We start from the raw sequence: 21,899 nt of genomic DNA, 5'->3' as shown, positions 1-21,899 counted from the left end.
AGAATCTTTACTCTTCTATTTACCTAACCCTGCCTATAATTAATGAAGGAAGAATTCACTCACACCTTATCTTGTCTCTAATAATGAGCAATGAACTACCCTGTCTCCCCAGTACTTCAGATTACAATTACTTCCTCTATTTAACACAGCTTCTTCTGCCTTAATAATACTGAGGGGTAAATGAGAAAAAAAATCAATGCAGAAAGTAGGGGAATATATAAATCAAAGCCATTCAGGTATGTATCACATTACTTTAAAAAAAGCATGATGTAAATAGATGTTGATCTTCATCAATCACAGCAAATCACTAATGTGCATTCTGTGCCCTGCAGACGTTAATGTAAAATAGCGATACCATAGGAGATCAGTGAGTTGAAAAATCACAAAATGACAAATAATGCATTAACTGTAATACTGAACTGAAAAATTGTTCCTTACCACACCAGAGACTATAGCTGCACTTGGCTCCACAGATGATAGAAACCCCTCACCTTGTTTCTTAACACCTTAATCAAAAATATATTCTGCCAGTAAGTGCTGACAGTTAAGCCTTAATTAAGCAACTAAGGGTTCAAGTAAATATTACAGATCTGTAACACGTAGTTTGTACATAGCATGAATATAAATAATTAGGCTTATGCATTGCACAATGGTTCGAGGATATGTCCCTGACCTCGATTCCTGGTAAGGTACACATACAAAGTATTCCCTCATGTTTTGCTTTCAAACTGATGGTGAACTTTCACCTAACTCATAAAGAGAACTGGTACTTTTCATATTTAAACTGTTCCTTATTGCTTTCCTTCATCAAATTGTTCTCAAAGCCTGAGTTCTTATTGATAGCCCACTTCTCAGGATCATCTATATGGCTCAACCCTGCTTCCTTCAAAACAAACGACGTAGCAGGTTGACAACTCTTAATACATGAACCTACTGAAGTGCCTTTGCCAAACAAATTCATTGTGGATGGCTGTGGATAGTGACACACAAAAAAAATTGAGAATCAGGTAAGCTTTGGAAGTCGACTGTCACTCTGGTGACCTACAGCTTTAATGAGCCACATGTGAAGCCAACACTGACATCTTCCTGCAGTTGTGATGGAGTACAGCTGCCTGATCCATTTGTTTTATTAGCATTGCCAATCCTCTTTCTGGTTCATTTATTTTCATTATGCTGTGCTCACAGTAGTCTCTGGGCTGATGCAACCTTCCCTGGACTACATTCAAGTGCAGTTACCCTTAAAAACAAATGGAAGAAAGATATGTCTTGAAGACTCAATGTGATCCAGAAAGGGCTAAATTTTCAAGCTATCTTAAGCAACTTTTATTTACAATGTGTATAATATTTATAAATAAATTTTACATTCTAGTAATCTACAATGCATTCTAGGTATACCTTGTTAAAATATTTCACCTAAGTTATAAAGGTGGGTATGACTTATTACTACACCATAAATAATAACGTGAAAAACTGCAAGTCTAAATATAAACAAGACGTAAAATAAATTTTACACAGAGTTCAAGAATTGAGAATACAACTGAAGTCCAAAATTAACAAAATCATATAAAATGATTACATTTGGAGCTGGTCGTTAAGACATTCGTGTTAAGAGCCAGCTCCCATGGACTACAGTCATAGTGTCATCCAATCAGAAGTGTTTCTTCCACAGTCCTTCCCATTCAGGAAGGAGTCGCTGAACAGGAGTGCTCATTTTTAACGTTCATTCAGTTTATTGTGCACTTTCCTCCGTTCCCTTTCCAGGTTAATCTGCCATGCATTCTTTCCATCAGCGTTTCTGAATTTGTGTTGGTTTCCATTGCTACAACTCGCATGCATTTCTTTCTTGTTAGCCTCTTCTTTTTATTGTCTTTCCAAATATCATCCAAATTCCTGCGAGTTTTGATTTTGCCAGATATTTATCATGACAGGTCATCGCTGCTGATTTGTCTGATACCTGCGTAGTCCTGTGCTTTGCTGCCGGTGTATTTCACTCTCACAAACTGGTCCCATTCATGACTGGATTTCCTGCACAATTACTCAAAACTGAAGGCATAAAGGTGAGCAAAGAATGAAAACAGACTGGATAACACAGTTACACTTTGTCATGTATTCTTTCCATGTAATTTCTCAGTTCGTGCGAGTCTCCCAAGCCCATGTCCTGGCATACCCACTTAATATCTTCCTCATTACCCAGAAGGACTGAATTGGTCGCAGGACATCCGTCATCTGGTGGAATGGTGGTAAATGTTGTAAACTTTACCCGTTTCCGCTTTGTGGTTGGGGAATTCAGAGGTTCATCCTTGCAGTCCTTCCCGTCACCGGACAGGGCAGACCTATGTACCTGTCCTTGGATGTTCTTCTGAGTTCCTCCATTGAGCAGATGGTTGCTCTCTTCGAAACCTGCTACCCTGTCTATTACTGTAGTGTGTTCACAGAGTTGTTGTGGGGATATATCAGCAGTGTTCTCCAGCAGCTCCGTCTCATTCCCTAACCATACCCAGTCGTGGGAATGATTCATGGTTCCTTGGGCCTCCGAGGGAATTCGCTTGTGCCGGTACTTCAAAGCAAACATGACACAGTTAATTAAAAAGACAAGAATAGCCAGGCAAAAAACACCCAGTAGAGCGTACATTCCAATCTCCAGGTCTGTCAGACCTCTTGGAGCCTGCACCAGATCATTTTCGTCCAAGCTTTCACTGTCTCCGGAGGTCCTGGTGAGGTCATGTGCGGGGAAGTTGGCAGCATCAAGAGGAATGTTTTGGAGTTGGCTGCCACCTTCAGAGAGCTGGTCTGTCCCACCTTGGTTCCTGTTGACTGAAGCTTTGGTGGTTGTGCTCACTTTCCTCACTGAGCTCTCCTCGCGATCTGCTGTCGCGCTGCTGAAGTACCGTCCGCTCTGCCCTGCCCGCTCCTGGTCTACAGTCTTCTGCCTCCGGTCGCTTGCTCGGTTTTCCAGCTCCCCGTTCCCGCCGTAGTCGTCGCCGCCACCCTTCGGACCCACGTTATTCTGACCAAATTTCACCTCGATGTTGCTGTTTCCCACCGCCAGGATGCTTTTCCGCTTGGATTTCTGGCAGACCTCACAGATCACTAGTTCGACTTTCAGCAGGTTCCCTTGGCCCTCTCCCACCACAGTGATGATAGGCCACTGCAACTGCAAATCCTGGTACGTTGAGATAACAGACTCTTCCCTCGAAGTGACGGTGAGCGTATAGTCCTTGGGATCGTAAATGTCCAGCGGAGTCAGACTGTTGTCACTGAAATGGATCCAACCACTGATTATTGCTTCCTGGAGAAAAGAGTGGAGACAAAATCACATTTCAGTTTTATTGACAACACATTATGAGCAAAAGCCTGAATTCAGGGGGCTGCCATTCTGAGGGTTAAGCCACGACTGCATACACACACGGACAGATTGCTTGCTCAGCCTCTCCTCAATTTATGAAGGAGAACATCTTCCTGGACAACATTTCATACAGTCAACCCTCATAGTCTGGGCATCATTAGAAGTTTGGCAGAAAGCATTCCAAAGGAATACATTGCTCATTTGGTGTTATGGTGAAAAGGCACCCCATAGAGTCATTGGGCATATTCTGGAATTAGAGTATAGAGGAAGTACTAACTTTGGCAACCAATCTTTAGACCTGAATGTGGATTGTAGATTAAATTTAAAATGCAGTCCTGGACAATATTTTCCTGGAGCTGTGGTCAGCAGTTGAGCTGAAAAGCCAGACAATGCTGATTAACATTCATTTTGCATGTCAAGAGTGTGGGTGTGAAAACGGAAGAGGAAAAATTATATGCAATTCAAAGGAAGCATTGTAGATATATTGTAAATATAGAATTGTCCTTAGAGCTTTAGCATGTAAAATGACATGTAATATTGGGTTGAACAAGCCTCTTCCTCCAGAGAGTGTCTCATTTTGTTGAATAAAAGGCTACTTTTATACCTACCAGCTGCAGCTCTCTGGTGACTGTGTTCATGCTAGAACAGTGTCACAATGAAAATTTATAAATCAAAGATCTGTACGTTTAAGAATGCTCACATCATTAAACATCCAGAGTTAATCTCTGGATGTAAGTGGAGTGCAGACTTCTCAGGCAAAAAGGTATGACATTTACAACATGACTAGGAAATGCACTTCAGTCAATGGGGTGCTTCTGATGGCATCTAGCATTATGAATAAGCAGAGTTTGCATTCAATAAAAGGAGGCTATTCATTCGCTGAGATTGTTCCACCGATCACTGTGGTGCTGGCTGATCCAAGACCAGCTCCACACAGTTGCTTTAGCCTCATCTTTTTATATCTCCGGTTAAGGAAATCCATCAATCATAGAATCATAGAGCACTACAGCACAGAAACAGGCCCTTTGGCCTACCTAGTCCATGGCGAACTACTATCCTACCTCATCCCATTGACCTGCACCTAGGCCATAGCCTTCCATGCCCCTCCCATCCAACTTATCCAAACTTCTCTTAAATGTTGAAATTTAACCTGATCCGGTATTTCCGCTGGCAGCTCATTCCACACTCTCAACACTCTCTGAGTGAAGAAGTTCCCCCTTGTGTTCCCCTTCACCCTTATTTAATGACTTCTAGTTGTAGTCTCACCCAACCTTAGTGGAAAAAAGCCTGCTTACATTTACTTTATTAATATCGCTCATATACTTCAATCAAATCTCCCCTCATTCTCCATGCTCCATGCTTCAGCTTTTCCCGACAACTCAGGTCCTCAAGACCTGGTGATATCCTTGTAGATTTACTCAGGACTGTTTCAATCTTCTTGATCCCTTCCTTGTAAGTAGGTGATCAGAACTGCACACAATACTCCAGATTGGGTCTCACCAATGTCTTCTTCAACGTCATATCCCAATTCCTGTCCTCAGTACATTGATTTATGAAGGTCAATGTGCCAAAAGCTCTCTTTACCATGAGACATAGGAGCAGAATTAACCCTTTCAGCCTATTGAGTATGCTCTTTCATTCCATCATGGCTGATTTATTACCCCTCTCAACCACATTCTCCTGCCTTCTCCGCATAACCTTTGATGCCTTGACTAATCAAGAACTTATCAACCTCCACTTGAACTATACCCAATGACTTGGCCTCCACAGCCATCTGAGGCAATGAATTCCACAGATACTCCACCCTTTGGGTAAATAACTCCTCCTTATTTCTGTTTTAAATTGATGTTCCTCTATTCTGAGGATAGAGCCCTCTGGTCTTAGACTCCTCCACTATAGGAAACATCCTCTCTATCTAGACCCTTCAATATTCCATAGGTTTCAATGAGATATCCCCTCATTTTTTCAAACAGGCCCAGAGCCATCAAATGCTCCTCATACATTAACCCTTTCATTCCCAGAATCATTCTTGTGAACTTCCTGTGGACCCTCTCCAATACCAAGATATCTTTTCTTCGATAAGGGGGCCAAAGCTGCTCACAATACCAGTGCATGATTATACACTTCCTTACACAATATCTATATGTCACTTATTTGCCCATTCGCCTAATAAGTCCTTTTGCAGTCTCCCTGCTTCTTCAAGATTACCTGCCCCTCGGCCTATTTTTGTGTCATCTGCAAACTTAGCCACAAATCCATCAATTCTGTTATCCAAATTATTGACATACTGTAGAGCATGAAAAGAAATAATTCCAACGATCCCTGTGAAGAATCACTAGTCACCAGCAGCCAAACAGAAAAGGCTCCCTTTACTTCCACTCATTGTTGTTTGCCAGTCAGGCAATCTTTTATTCATTACTGGTACCTTTCCTTTCATACAATGGGCTCTTATCTTGCTCAACAACCTCATTTGCAGCACCCTGTCAAAGGCCTTCTGAAAATCAAAGTAGAAACTTTATTTACAACCCTAGCTACCTGTGAGACAATTAAATCTAAGATTTAAAGTTATCATCTGGCACAACATCAATTATCATTTCCGGAAAAGAGTTTAAAATTTCAGCCTCTTTTTGAGAAAGAGTAATTTTACAGATTTTGAAAAAAGATGTAGTGCTTTCCCAGCATATATGATGAATAAACTCTTCTCGGGCTTCCAGCCAGGTCCAGGTATTGATTTTAACCGACGTTTCAATGGCAAGCTCTGCAATCTTTATCAGGGATGATGCCTGGGCATGTTTGGTCCAGTGGTATTTATAACCCAGTCGTCCGTCCCTCCTGATTGGTTAGTCCTCATCCAATCAGGTTTCTGCTGTCCCACCTTGTTTACAGCCCAATTCCAGTTCTTACTTAGAGCGAGACCTTCGTCTTCGTTAAAATTCTTTTCTTCAAGTTTTAGTTGTAGCCCCCCCTGGCCACCCTCAGGGTCGCTCGGCTCGCTGTCGTCTAGGGAAACAGCCTCGGCCCCGCCAAACTGGATAATTCGTTTGTGTGGATGCTGTGTGAGGTACCCCACCCCGCCCAAATAACAGACAATACACCAGATGCAATTAAATGATTTACAGTTTATAGATATTACTGGAACTATATAATTAAAAGAGAATAAAATAATAAAGGAAAATAAAAGGCGCCACACTTATCAAAGTTCAATCTCTTTGTGCACAAAAACCGTTGGAGCTCAAGGACCTTCTTCTTCACCCTGCGACCCCTCGGACCACCTCGACCGGCCGCCTGGGACCAACAACGGTGGTCGACCAGACGCTCCACACGAGTCCGTCTCCATCTCCTCGCCGAACGTCCCGCTCGGGGTCCGACCCCGTTAGCGGACTCACAGCACCTCGTCCATCCTCTGTCTCGCTCTCCCGCCTTCTGCCCCAAAACCCCGCGCATACAGTATCTTCAAATACACCAAAACCATAACAACTATCCCAATTGGTTAATAGCACTCTCTTATCAGACTCTAAAGCAAAAACAAACTGTTAGCACAAACTTTCTCAGTGTTTAACACAACAAAGCCGCATTCCCCAGATTAACAAAACAAAGATGCCATTTTAATTAGCCTCCGCAAATTAGCAAATTGCAATTGCCTAAGAATTAACATAATGTCCCTAGTTTTCCAAGGGCCTGGACTATTAATCCAAGGAATGTTAATTCAAATGTCACCATTAAAAATTAGAATTTAGCTTAAAAGTTGTCTGTAATAACCGATGGTACTATAGATAGATTATCGTAAAAGTTTATGCTCTTACTAACCTTAGTTAATGAAGGAAGCTTGTAATCTTCACCTAATCCAGCCTAATTTTACTGTCCCACTGTAATGCATCTGACATTAATCTGCCTCAGAAAGTTTACTAATCTGCTGGAGAGTAAAATATGAGTGGGCCCGAACACTGCCACCTAGGAAATGGTACAGGATGTGATAAAATCACAGACTGTCATATTGACCCTGAGAAATATTCCTCACTGACATCTAGAACTGATGCTGCAGATGGGAGAACTTTTCTGTTACACCCCGAATTCTATTGATTCAGGTGAACTATGGATGAGAAAGCGTTATGCAGTCTGGTATTATCTTCTGGCTTTGTCCATGGGAAGTTGATAAAAGACAACGTCATCGGCCATTGTCCATTATGAGCATCCAGTGGGCCAGGATTTTCTATGTTCAACAGGAAAAGCAGACTTTCTTGTGAATAATCAGGTGAATGATTGTGGTACTTGGAGCTCATTGGTCCACATTTCCAGCAATTTATGACACAGGATTATCGAAAGCTGAAGAACTCCTCACCCCCAACATCTGTTCAACATGTCCTACGTCAGGAAAGTCTGGAGCAAGGTTTCGACTCTGGGTTTGTTAATTTCTTTTTCCCATATACTGAAAGGCTTGTTATTGGAAACAGAACCAGAAGGGGGCAGAATTCTGTGGGGATCTGTGGAATTCTCAAGAGAAATGCTGTCAATCACAGGTCCAAAGATTTATCGAAATTTAGTATAAAGAAATTCATTCAACTCATTAAAACTGTCCTAAAATACCTCAGGGATTAATGCTGTTTCCCAGCCATAGGCCCGTTCCCTTGCAGGTTTATCACTCTTCAAGTGACTGGGTAGTTTGCAAAAGCAGTGAAGGTTTCTGCCTTCCTTTCAATGTTCCTCTGATAGAGTAGGAGCTGCTCCAAAAGGCAACATCTAGCATCAAACATCCCCAACGTGTGGGACCACGCCATCTTCTCACAACCGCCATCGAGCAAGAGGTACAAATATCTGAAGTCCCTCATCACCAGTTTCAAGAATAGATACGTATTGAATTTCAATCACTCAGTTCTTGGGCCAACCTGCACAACCCTAATCACTACTTCACAATAGCAGCCCAATGGCTACTTTGCACCGCAGTGGACTTTGTTTCTGTTTTACTTGTGTTCTTCCATATAACAGCAGTGTTTAATTTTGTTTATTCTTGTGAATGTTGTGTATCTGAAATCCGTGCCTGTGATGATGCTGCAAAGAGTAGGCTTCGCATTGCACATGTGCCAATAAACTCCACTTTGATTTTGATTTCACTGATCTTAACCATCTCCTGACACTTCGACCAAACCAGATAACATCAGAAAACAAATAAAAAGTGCTTACCCTTACTGAGTGAAAAATTGATTAGTATCCAATATTTAAGAAATTGAAGACCCATTAGTTTGCACCTCTTGTAAGAAGATCTTTGAAATCAATTCTCTTTATTTGCTGTGGAATTAGAGAACAACTCAACCATGAACTTGGTAAATGATACAATACACTGAATAGTTTAATATCTTTTTTTGTAAATGTTGGAGGCCTGTGTGTGTGTGTGTGTGTGTGCGTGCGTGTGTGTGTGTGTGTGTGTGCGTGCGTGCGTGCGTGTGTGTGTGTGTGTGTGTGTGTGTGTGTGTGTGTGTGCGCGTGCGTGTGTGTGTGTGTGTGCGTGTGCGTGTGTGCGTGTGTGTGTGTGTGTGTGTGTGTGTGTGTGTGTGTGTGTGTGTGATAGTGAGGATAAGAGCTTGTTTTACTTGTTACTGCTGTTGTTGTTGCTTGTGTTGTTCTGCTGAACATTGTGGGCATGTTATTTTGGCACAGGAATGAGCGATGACACTGGCAGCCTGCCCCCAGCACATCCTTAGGCTGTGTTGGTTGTTAATGCAAAGCTCGGAAGAGACTTTTAGCATCGTAAATCAGCGAGTTGTTTGTTATGCCTCCCTTCTTTTTCCCTTGTTAGGAAGAGAGACAGAGCCTGTGGTATGTCGAATCATCGGGTGTACGAACAGTTTCTGGGGTACTGTAAGTCTGTGTCTTTACTGATGCTTTGCTGCACACTTGAGTGCTTGGTGGAGGGCGCTGATGCTTTTTTGCTGGTGGGGGAGTTTCGTTGTCTTGCTGCTGCTTGTGCAAAGGAGGGGAAGTTGGGGGGGGCCTTTGAGGTTGTAATGTTTTAAATGTCATTCATTCTTTGGGGCATTCCTCTGTTTTTGTGGATGCGTGCAAAGAAACAGAATTTCAGGATGTACATTGTATACACTTCTCTACCATTAAATGCACCATTTGAAACGTATTGAAATGACACGTTTCACAAACAAGAGAAAATCTGCAGATGCTGGAAACCTGAGCAACACACAAAATACTAGAGGAACTCGGCAGGCCAGGCAGCATCTATGGAAAAGAGTACAGTTGCTGCTTCAGGCCGAAGGGTCCTGCTGAAGGGTCCCGGCCTGAAACGATGACTCTACTCTTTTCTATAGATGCTGCTTGGACTGCTGAGTTCCTCCAGCATTTTGTGACGCATTTCCCTGTGCATTTGAAAGTAGATGTGATAAATGAGAAAACCAAGCTCATGGCAAATACCAACTGTGCCATCACAACAGACATCTCAGACCATGGTCAGAAACTTGAGACAGTGCAGCAGTTCAAATACCTGGGGGCAATCATCAGTGATGAAGGACCAAGACCAGAAGTCCTGGCAAGAACCGCACAGACAATGACTGCACTATCCAAACTCAAGACAATATGGAGGGACAGCAACATCACCATGAAGTACAAGATCAGACTCCTGTGTGCATTGGTATTCTCCATCTTCCTGTACGCATGTGAGACATGGACCCTCACAGCAGAGTTACAGAGGAAGATACAGGCATTGGAAATGAGATGCTATCGCAACATCTTGGGCATCTCATACTTGGACCACATCACAAACGAGCAGGTCCGCAAGACCATCCAGCACCACATTGGCCCCCATGAAGACCTCCTCACAACGGTGAAGAAAAGAAAGCTGAGATGGTACAGCCACGTAACAAGATCCAGTGGCCTTGCAAAGACTGTTCTGCAAGGAACTGTGGAGGGGAAAAGAAGGAGGGGTAGACAAAGGAAAAAATGGATGGACAACATCAAAGAATGGACAGGGAAAACATCTGCGGTGACCCAGGCTCTGGCACACAACCGCGACAGATGGAACAGACTGGTGCAAAGCTTGTCATGACAGCACCCCAACAACTCCACCAGGAGTTTAGGGCGCAAGGCAAGGCAAGGTGAGCTGATAAACGAATCTGAAATCCAATTTACTTTGAACAAGTCTGACTTTGAAATCTAGACAAATGCTATAAATGTTATAGAACTGTTTTAGCAATACTCTTACAAAGATATTTTCCTGATTGGTTCAGTTTCATATCCATAGTAGCCCCAGTCAAGCTAGCTACATTCACTAAGAACCAGCCTTGACTCTATTCTTCCCCAACCTTCATTCACGAAGTTTGTGAAATAATTCCATAAAAGGATTAAACTTTATTCTTTGACTTATTCATTTAAGATTGCTCTATATAAAAAGTTACATCAAAATATTTGAGTTGCTTGTTCCATCACTGTAATTATTTTTCTTATAATAAATTAAACTGCCAAGCTTCACCTGAACACCACATTGTCTGATTAATTTCTACTTCAAGAGTTGTGTACACTGTCCCCGAGTTCCTTGGTCCATAATAGAAATTAGTCTTCCTGAACCATGAGATCAGGGCTGTGGCGTATATCAAGTCAAAGGCTCCACAATTTTCCTTTTGCATATAACATTTTCTTTTATACATTAATGCACAAGTTAATTTATTCCAAATCTCTGTAATTACAATATTTGACTCTCTGATGTGTGAGTTATTGGATTTTTAATCTCGATCATAAAGCTTTCAGAGCATAGACCACTTGCTGGTGCCTGCAACAAAGTAAATAAGATTTGGTTTTATTTCAGTGCATTTTCAGAACTGAGTTCTGTAGCATCACTAATAAAGCACCATCCCAAGGAAATTATTGAAACCAGAACTTTTAATTAGGGGAGAGATCAGAATGCCAAGCAAAGTTAAAGAGAGACCAGAGTTATGTACTTTTCCAAGAGGATAAGATTTATTTTCATGGGCATCTAGGGGAGGTATGATCTCCCTGGAAACTTGAATATGCAGAGCTTAATTGCTTCTTTCAATAGCACTGCCATCACATGCAATTTGCTTGCAAGTAATATGACAGCGACAACATTTTTAAGAACACTTGGCCTTTATGGTATTAGCTTGAATCAGTGGCGGTGCTCTCTCTTTGGCATTAGAAGGGCACATTTCCAACCCCCATTTCCAGACCTCCCCATACGATCCATGCTCACAGAAGAACTAAAGGAACGCTGTTGCACTTGACTGCCAAGAGTGACTGCACCTCAAATTAATTTATTGATAATGAAATGTCCACATTTTTACTGAGGACATTAAACATATTATATAAAATAATTTATGTTATTTTATATCAGAGATTTAAATAGGCAGTGTATAAAAAGAAGATTCTGCACCTGCAAATGACAAATAGGGTAGTTTCAAACAGCATGGAAGGACTTACACCAATCCCTATAACGAGCTATGATGTATTGAAAAAACTAATGGTGATAAAGGCAGATAAACTGCGTGAATGCAGTGGCTTGCAACCAAAGGTTTTTAAGGGAAGTGGCTGCAGAGGTGGTGCAGCCATTGACTGAAGCTTTCCAAAACTCACTGAAGTCCGGGAGGGTGTGAGGAGATTGGAAAACCATATACAACTCAGTGGTCACTTTGTTAGGTACCTGATAAGGTGGCCACTGAATGTATTTCTGTATGTTCGAGGTCTTCTGCTGCCTGAGCCCATCCTCTTCAAGATTTGACATGTTCTGCATTCAGAGATGTTCTTGTGCACACCGCTGTTGTGATGCGTGGTTATTTGAGTTACTGTCGCCTTCCGCTCAGCTTGAACCAGTCTGGCCATTCTTCTCTGACCTCTCTCATTAACAAGGTATCTTTGCTCACGGGATCTTTCGCATCATTCTCTGTAAACTCTAGAGACTGTCATGCATGAAAATGCCAGGAGACCCCGTCTGGCTCCAACAATCATTCCACGGTCGAAGACACCTAGATCACATTTCTTCACCACTCTGATGCTTGGTCTGAACAACAGCTGAGCCTCTTGACCATAACTGTGTGCTTTTATGCATCGAGTTGCTGTCACATGACTGGCAGATTGTATATAGGCATCCGTTCGTCTCGTGAGGCCATGGATTTGCGCCTTGGAAGGTTTCCAGGGCGCAGGCCTGGGCAAGGTTGTATGAAAGACTGGCAGTTGCCCATGCTGCAAGTCTCCTCTCTCCACACCACCAATGTTGTCCAAGGGAAGGGCATTAGGACCCATACGGCTTGGCACCGGTGTTGTCGCAGAGCAATGTGTGGTTAAGTGCCTTGCTCAAGGACGCACTGCCTCAGCCAAGGCTCAAACTAGCAACCTTCAAATCTCTAGACGAACGCCTTAACCACTTGGCCACGCGCAGATTAGATACTTGCATTAATGAGCAGGTATACAGGGGTGCCTAATAAAGTGGCCACAGAATGTATAAACCTCAGTAGCGTGGATGTGGAGAGGATGTTTTCTATGCTGGGTGAGCCTAGAACCAGAGGACACAGCATAGAGGGGTGTCCTTTTAGAATGGAGATGCAGAGGTATTTCTATAGCCATGGAGTGGTGAATTTGTGGAATCAGAATCTGAGGCCAAGACATTGGGTATATTTAAGGTAGAGGTTGATAGATTCTTGATTAGTCAGGGCATCAAGAGATAAGAGGAATAAGCAGAAGATTGGAGCTGAGAGGAAAATCGGATCAGCCATGATGAAATGGTGGAGCAGACTTGATAGGCCAAGTGGTCTAATTCTGCTCCTATATTTTATGGTCTTATATAGCTCCCTTGTTCAAGACGGTTGAAGAAGTTTGACATGAGTCCTCAAATCCTAAGGACCTTCTATAGGGGCACAACTGAGATTATCCTGACTGGCTGCATCACTGCCTGGTATGGGAACTGTACTTCCCTCAATCGCAGGACCCTGCAGAAAGTGGTGCGGACAGCCCAGCACATCTGTAGATGTGAACTTCCCACTATACAGGACATTTACAAAGGCAGGTGTGTAAAAAGGACCCAAAGGATCATTGGGGACCCGAGTCACCCCAATCACAAACTGTTCCAGCTGCTACCATCTGGGAAACGGTAACACAGCATAACAGCCAGGATCAACAGACTCCAGGACAGCTTCTTCCACCAGGCCATCAGATTGATTAATTCATGCTGATACAATTGTATTTCTATGTTTTATTGATTGTCCTGTTGTACATACTATTTATTACAAATTACTATAAATTGCACATTGCACATTCAGACGGAGATGTAAAGATTTTTTAATCATGTATGTGAAGGATGTAAGAAATAAAGTCAATTCAAAAGAATAGGGAAATGTAAGTCTAACGAGCTTAATACCTATTGTTGGCAAGATACTGAAGTCTATAATTAAAGAAGTAATAGCCAGTCACTTAGAGAAGCTTAACACAATCAAACTAAGTCCACAAAATTGTTATTTTATGTTAGACAAGCTTGCTCGAGTCTTTTAAGGAGAACGTGTAGAGATACCGTATTTGGAAAGCTTTGCTATCCCAGTACCACCTAGCTACAGGATATGCGGAGACTTTGAAATTCTGAACTTTATTCCTTCAGTAAATTTGCACTTCTAATAAATGGCTGGATGGATGTTCTGGTCTAGTATGAGGTGCTGCTACTTTAAAATGGTCTCTAGACTCCAGGATATATTCTTTTCTAGATAGAACATTGCTATGCAGAAAAAAAATTGTAGAACAACTCAATTATCCGGTCCATGGAATCATAAATCCATCCATCAATGATGAGTGTTATATATAAGAAATGATTCACCATAACCCCAGGTAATCTACTCGCTACAGTGGACCTGAAAACTGCTCCAGTAAATTCAATGGATTAATTATATTTATTCCATCCAGCAATTACTCCAGACATGATTACATTTCCATGTTGCTTTCACAAGTGAAATGTTGTCCTCAACTGGTTTAATCTCCTGTCAGAATGAAAACAGACAGTGAGATACATTTTAACCAGAGCTTGTCAGAATTGGACATTACTCTAATTACATTGTACAGGATCCAGTCATTTCTACAACATGAAATAGCTCTCCCAGCCTCAGATTACTGAGAGTTTTTGAAATCAGCAGGATCTTCAGTGAAGAGAAAGGGAACTGCAAAACTACAAGGAAAACAAGGGACGGAAAGTGGGTTGTGGGATCTCATGAAACTATGAATGAGGGGTGCCAGAGCAGGAAGCTGGACACTGAGAAAACTACACTGGGACTTCTTTTTTTGTGTAATGGCTCTCTGGAGCTCAAGCTTCATCAGTAGCATGTACCTATTGAGTAAGTACATCATTCATCCAGGCCTCTTGTCGACAAGAGGGAAGCACACCACTTTAATTTTTAGTATTTCATAAATAGACTTAATTCATAATAAAAAAAATATACAAAGGAAAAACAGTATGAAAAAGGTTCTACAGTCATGGTCATTGCAGTCAGTGGTATAAACCTAAAAAAAACACAAACTTAGCACGTCACCCCTCGTGTGGCTCCCTGAGGTGATGCCACTTTCATTGTTCGAGGGGGCTTCCCCTCCCATCATTGTCCCTCCACGCATGGGAGCAGGCTATGGTCCTTCTCTGCAAAGGTTTTGCATTGCTGGCCCGAGCTCCAACTTGTCCGTCGACGTGTAACCCTGCAGCCTGGACTGAGCCAGTGGGCAGCATTCCCTTACAAGCATCTCACCGTGCTGCAAGACCAGCAAGTTTCACACAGACCGAAAGGGTCTTTATCTTCACTGAGTTCGTGACCTTGCGGCAGCCCTTGATGTCTGTCATGGTGTGTGCCCCTGGGTACAGCCCGTAGATCAGAGAGCCCTCTGGATATGCAGTTGCTGCGGGTAAACCTGAACAGGACCCTTGGATCCTTCTGCACACCCTCTTTAGCAAATCCACAGTTTGCAAAGTGGCAGGTCACCATTTCTACCCCACCTCAGCAGTCCCAAGGGGGTGATATACCATCTACACAGGAGGGCTCGGAAAAGAGGGCCCCCTCACCTCCTGTCAAGCCAGATCTTCATGCTTGTTCTGCCAGGCAGAACCCACAGAATCCATAATGTCAATAATCTTTCAGTGTCTACAATATATTCTGCATTGCGCTGCCTGATAAACTGAGGTCAAAGATGTTTTCTTGGAAGAACTCTTCCAAAAAGGACAGGCAGTGCAGCAATGTCCAGGCCTATTTTACAGAACACCAGGAACAGGTAGAACTTTAGCATGACCCGGCCCTTGGGCTCCGTGTGCTTTTGGTCCACACTGACTGATACAGCCGCACACAGGATGACGGCAACGTTGGGTACACTTTTGCCAAATTCTCAGGGACCTTGGCAATGTGACCATTGGACTGGCTCCATCTTCTTCAAACTATTTCAGCCTTGTAAACAAGGCTGCAAGTGTGCTTGTTAAAGTACTGGATCTAAGTACTGATTGTGCAGTTGGTGAGGAATTAATGAAACAACAGGGTGTACTCTCAGAGGTTCTTAATTGAGGTTTCTTACGCTTGCTGTTAAATGTTGCATCACTGAACTTCATTACTCTTTTCACAGAAAAGCAAGGTACATGCAAATTAATAAGAAGGGAAGAAGGAGTATATTTGTAATAGTCTAGAATTTGTAGTTGCATTGAGAATCAAAATGTAGGTGTTTTCCATCAATACTTGGTGAAACCAACGATGACTTCTGGCCGGTGGTGTAGTGGCATCTGCACCAGACTTCGAGGCGAGTGGTCCCGGGTTCGAATCCAGCTGGGTCCTTGCATGCTTTCCATCCATGGTGGGTTGAGCATTAGGCTAGCAACTCGGCCTCGTCAAAAAAAAAGACAAAAATGCTAAAGAATGGCGAGGTTGCCACCCGATGTGCCACATGGCGTGGAAAGGAACAACACATACTGCAAGATGTCCACAGTCAGAGATCTTTTTGAAATCACTGATTTGACCAGGACTTCATGTTTTTTCCCCTCCATTCTCTTTGTTGAAACCACACTTAAACTTTAAGCCTTGTATGAGATGTAACTGTGTTATTAGTCTATCAAGCAATAATTAATCTTAAAAAGTTTCTGGGCATGAAAAACTTTTTTTTTGCATGGAGTCTAAATCTATCCAAAACTCCATACCTTTTTAAAAGCAACTGTTTTTTTTTAAAAGGCCATAAGGAAGAGGAGCAGGAGCAGGCCCTTCAGCCTGCTCTGCCATTCAGAGATCATGGCTGATCTGGTCATGGATTCTGCCGACCTGCCTTCTCCCCAACACCCTAATTGCCCTGCTATGGAAAAAGATCTTCCTAATTGTGCCTAGAAGTATATTTAACCTCTAGGCAACCTCTACTGTTTCCCTGGAAAAAGAACTCCACAGATTCACTACTCTCTGGGAAAAGCAGTTTCTCCTAATCTCTGTCCAAACCGAACCAAAGAGTTGATATTGACTGATGATAGTGATGATGGCATCCGCCTGTCTTGAAGGACAATGGGTGTGCAGTCTCCTCTAAGCTCCAAGCACCCACCCATTGCGGGTCAGCACCTTATTAGCCAGGGGCTGCCCAGCTCGAGGTGGGCGGTAGCTGACCAGTGGGATGTGAACATCTCTCCCACCATCGAAGACAGCCTGTAGTGCCCATTACCTATGCCAGTTGGTGTGGGCTTATCGCTCATCGCTGCTGCCTCCCGTGTTGGTTCTGGCACTGCAAACAGCCCTGGGTGGAAGGTATGGAGATCTTGGGATACTCTTCCTGGCCTCACCGCTGTAGTCTGTAAGAAAGCGAAGCAATATGTTTGGCACTAGCTTGGCTGCAGGAAGCTGCCAGAAAGGTGTTCAGTGACGTCCAACGGCTTTAGGGGCTCCACTCCGGATTTGCTGTCTTGGTTTACTCCCGTGGCCTTCGTCTCTCCCAAGGCTGCCCTCAAGGCAGTGGGGCTATTTACCTGTAGCTGGGAATCTGGTTATTGACTACAGGAGAAGGAAAATTAGATTAGATTAGATTATGAGGACACACAGTCCTCTTTTGGTGTCATTTAGTAATGCATGCATTAAGAAATGATACAATGTTCCTCCAGAACGATATCACAGAAACATAAGACAAACCAAGACTGAAAAACTGACAAAAACCACATAATTGTAACACATAGTTACAACAGTGCAAAGCAATACCGTAATTTGATAAAGAACAGACCATGGGCATGGTAAAATAAAGTCTCAAAGTCTCTTGAAAGTCCCATCATCTCATGCAGACGGTAGAAGGAAGAAAAACTCTCCCTGCCATGAGCTTCCAGCACCGCAAACTTGCCGATGCAGCACCCTGGAAGCACCCAACCACAGCCGACTCTTGAGTCCATCCGAAAACTTCAAGCCTCCGACCAGCTCTCCGACACCGAGCACCATCTCTGCCGAGTGCTTCGACCCCGGCCCCGGAAACAGGCAGTAGGCTAAGCCAAGGATTTGGGGCCTTCCCCTCCAGAGATTCTCGACTGCACAGTTGCAGCGGCAGCGAAGCAGGCATTTCAGAAGTTTCTCCAGATGTTCCTCTGTGCTTCTCACCTCTGCTTCCATCAAATCAGGATTGTGCACGGTACCTGCTTACAAATACGATATCATTTCGGAGCGGCTGCGCGCGCTGTGTCGTGCCGCCATCTTCTCCTCCCCTCTGATAGAAGTCCATCAGCCAGTTCTCATCAGGGATTTCAGAGGTGGAGAGGCTCAGCAACTTGAATTTCCCCGCCTTATCATTTCAGAGGATCTGTCCTGGGTGCGGCACGTAAATGCCAGTACAAGGAAGGCATGGCAGTGCCTCTACTTTCTTGTCAAGATTCGGTCTATCATCTAAAACTTTGACAAACTTCTATTGATGCACAGTGGAGAATATACTGTCTGATTGCATCATAGCTTGGGATGGAAACACCAATGCCCTTGAACCTACAAAAAGAGTTGGATTCCCCCCAGTCCATCACAGGTAAAGCCCTCCCCACTACTGAGCACATCTACAAGGAGCGCTATTGCAGGCTAGCAGCATCCGCCATCCTAGTCATGCTCTGTTACCACTGTTACTATCAGGAAAAACGTACGGGAACCTCAGTTCCCACACCCCAGGTTCAGTCATAGTCATACTTTATCAATCTCAGGGGAAAATGGTTTTCGTTACAGTTGCACCATAAATAATAAATGGTAATAGAACCATAAATAGTTAAATAGTAATATGTAAATTATGCCAGTAAATTATGAAATAAGTCCTGGACCAGCCTATTGGCTCAGGGTGTCTGACCCTCCAAGGGAGGAGTTGTAAAGTTTGATGGCCACAGGCAGGAATGACTTCCTATGATGCTCAGTGTTGCATCTCGGTGGAATGAGTCTCTGGTTGAATGTACTCCTGTGCCCACCCAGTACATCATGTAGTGGATGGGAGACATTGACCAAGATGGCATGCAACTTAGACAGCATCCTCTTTTCAGACACCACCGTGAGAGAGTCCAGTTCCATCCCCGCAACATCACTGGCCTTACGAATGAGTTTGTTGATTCTGTTGGTGTCTGCCACCCTCAGCCTGCTGCCCCAGCACACAACAGCAAACATGATAGCACTAGCCACCACAGACTCTTAGAACATCCTCAGCATCGTCCGACAGATGTTAAAGGACCTCATTCTCCTCAGAAAATAGAGACAGCTCTGGCCCTTCTTGTAGACAGCCTCAGTGTTCTTTGACCAGTCCAGTTTATTGTCAATTCGTATCCCCAGGTATTTGTAATCCTCCACCATGTCCACACTGACCCCCTGGATGGAAACAGGGGTCGCTGGTACCTTAGCTTTCCTCAGGTCTACCACCAGCTCCTTAGACTTTTTCACATTAAGATGCAGATAATTCTGCTCACACCATGTGACAAAGTTTCCTACCGTAGCCCTGTACTCAGCCTCATCTCCCTTGCTGATACATCTAACTATGGCAGAGTCATCCGAAAACTTCTGAAGATGACAAGACTCTGTGCAGTAGTTGAAGTCCGAGGTGTAAATGGTGAAGAGAAAGGGAGACAAGACAGTCACTCTGTCGGACACACAGTGTTGCAAGCACACGTACTGTGGTCTGCCAGTCAGGTAATCAAGAATCCATGATACCAGGGAAGCATCCACCTGCATCGCTGTCAGCTTCTCCCCCAGCAGAGCAGGGCGGATGGTGTTGAACGCACTGGAGAAGTCAAAAAACGTGACCCTCACAGTTCTCGCTGGCTTGTCCAAGTGGGCGTAGACACAGTTCAGCAGGAAGACAATGGCATCCTCAACTCCTAGTCGGGGCTGGTAGGCGAACTGGAGAGGATCTAAGTGTGGCCTGACCATAGGCTGGAGCAGCTCCAGTACAAATGTCTCCAGGGTCTTCATGATGTGGGAGGTCACTGCCACCGGTCTGTAGTCATTGAGGCCGCTGGGGCGCGGCGTCTTCGGCACAGGGACGAGGCAGGACATCTTCCACAGCACAGGAACCCTCCGGAGCCTTAGGCTCAGGTTGAATACATGGTGAAGTACTCCACATAGCTGAGGGGCACAGGCTTTGAGCACCCTAGTACTGACGCCATCCGGTCCTGCAGCCTTGCTTGGGTTGAGACGTTTCAGCTGCCTTCTCACCTGTTCAGCTGTGAAGCCCACCGTGGTGGTTTCGTGTGAGGAAGGGGTATAGTCATAAGAGCAGGGTGGGGGACTGTGAGGAGGGGTAGGAGGGGAGAGTGGAATATGTGTTGGTTGGGGGCCGACAACAGAGGGCTCATGTGTGGGATGGGCAGGGGCCACACTGTCAAATCTGTTAAAGAACAGGTTAAGTTCATTGGCCCTGTCCACACTGCCTTCCACTCCTCTGTTGCTAGTTTGCCAGAACCCAGTGATGGTCCTCATCCCCCTCCAGACCTCTCTCATGTTGTTCTGCTGGAGTTTCCACTCAAGCTTCCTCCTGTACCTGTCTTTAGCCTCCCTGATCCTGGCTTTCAGGTCACTCTGTATTGCCCTCAGCTCCTCCCTATTTCCATCTCTAAACGTCCTCTTTTTGGCGCTCAGGATGTCCTTAATGTCCTTTGTCACCCATGGCTTGTTATTTGAATAATAAAGGACAGTTCTTGTCGGAACATTGCAGTCCACACAGAAGTTGATGTAATCAGTGATGCACTCCGTGAGCCCATCAATATCGTCTCCATGTGGCTCACAGAGTGCCTGCCAGTCTGTCACCTCAAAACAACCCTGGAGTGCCTCATGAGCCTCCTCCGACCATTTCCTCCTTGTCCTCGAGGTTGCAGGTTTACTCTTCACCAGAGGCATGTAGCAGGGTTTTAGATGCACCAGGTTGTGATCTGACCTTCCCTGTTCAGGAACAGTTATTACCCTATCAGGCACATGAACCAGTGGTTCACTCACCCCCAACATTGAACTGATTCCACAACCTATGGACACTTTCAAGTACTCTGAAACTTATGTACTTAATATGTATTATTTATTCAATTATTATTATTTTGTTCTTTCTTTATTGGATCTGCACAATTTGTTGTCTTTTACATTTTGGTTGTTTGTTAACCTTTGTTGTGAGCAGTTTTTCATTGATTCTATTGTGTTTCTTTGCTTTTACTGTGAAAACCCACAAGAAATTGAATCTCAGGGTTGTGTACAGTGACACATGCAATTTGATAGTAAATTTACTCGACTTTGACTTTGAAATCTGTTCCCCCGATCTTGAAACTATGTCTCTTAGTTCTGGTCTCAGATACCAGGAAGCAACTTTCCTGCCTCTATCTTACCTATTCCTTTCAAAATTTTATATGTGCCTATAAGATCCCCTCTCGTTCCTGTTAATTCTGGCTTTCATAGTACGCTAATCTTGGGAATCAGACGTTAATCTCTGGTGAAACTCCTTTGCACTCTTTCCAAAGCTGATATGTCTTTTCTCAAGTAAAGAGACTGGAACTGCACACAGTAGTCCAAGTGTGGCCTCAGTGGTACCATGCACAGTTGTACAATCAATCTGTTCAGCAGCAATTTGCCTGCTTGATAACCTGTTGCACCTGCAAACTAACTTTTGTGATTTGTGCATAAGCACTCGTTAAGTCGCTCTGCACAACAGCATGTTGTAATCTTTCACCATTTAACTAATAATCCGATCTTCTAAATTTCCTTCCAAAGTGGATTATCTCACATCTACCAATGTTGTACTCCATCTGCCAGGCTCTTGCATATTCACTTAACATATCTAGATCTCTCTGCTGACATTTGGATCCTCTGCATAATTTGCTTTTCCACTCAATTTACTGCCATCAGCAGACTTAGATATGCTACACCGAATCTTTTCTTCCAAATCATTAATATATGGTAAAAATGTGTGAGCCCAGTGGACTCCTGTGGTACTCCAGTTTGCCAACTAGAAAAATATCCTTTTACCCCAACTCTCTGCCTTCTGTTGGTTAAAACAATCTTCCACACTAATACATTTAGCCCAGCCTCATGCATCCTAATGGATAAGTCTTTTATGTGGCTCCCTATTGAATGTCTTCTGGAAATCTAAGTATACA

At 43.7% G+C, this 21,899-nt stretch overlaps 1 protein-coding gene across 1 annotated transcript in view; it reads right to left on the bottom strand.

Annotated features, from left to right (window-relative positions):
• Positions 1–1,391: 1,391 nt before the first annotated feature.
• Positions 1,392–21,899, bottom strand: part of LOC140190849 (transmembrane protein 132C-like) — a 1,058,274-nt gene continuing 1,037,766 nt past the window's right edge. The window contains exon 9 of the mRNA XM_072247739.1: positions 1,392–3,289. Within this exon, the coding sequence (XP_072103840.1) occupies positions 2,093–3,289 (1,197 nt within the window). The 3' untranslated portion in view covers positions 1,392–2,092. The remainder of the gene's footprint in view (positions 3,290–21,899) is intronic.

Source organism: Mobula birostris, chromosome 31 (assembly GCF_030028105.1).
Source record: "Mobula birostris isolate sMobBir1 chromosome 31, sMobBir1.hap1, whole genome shotgun sequence".
NCBI classification, from domain to species: domain Eukaryota; kingdom Metazoa; phylum Chordata; class Chondrichthyes; order Myliobatiformes; family Myliobatidae; genus Mobula; species Mobula birostris.
Note: the sequence above shows the minus strand (reverse complement) of the source record. Positions and strands in the feature narration are given on the sequence as shown.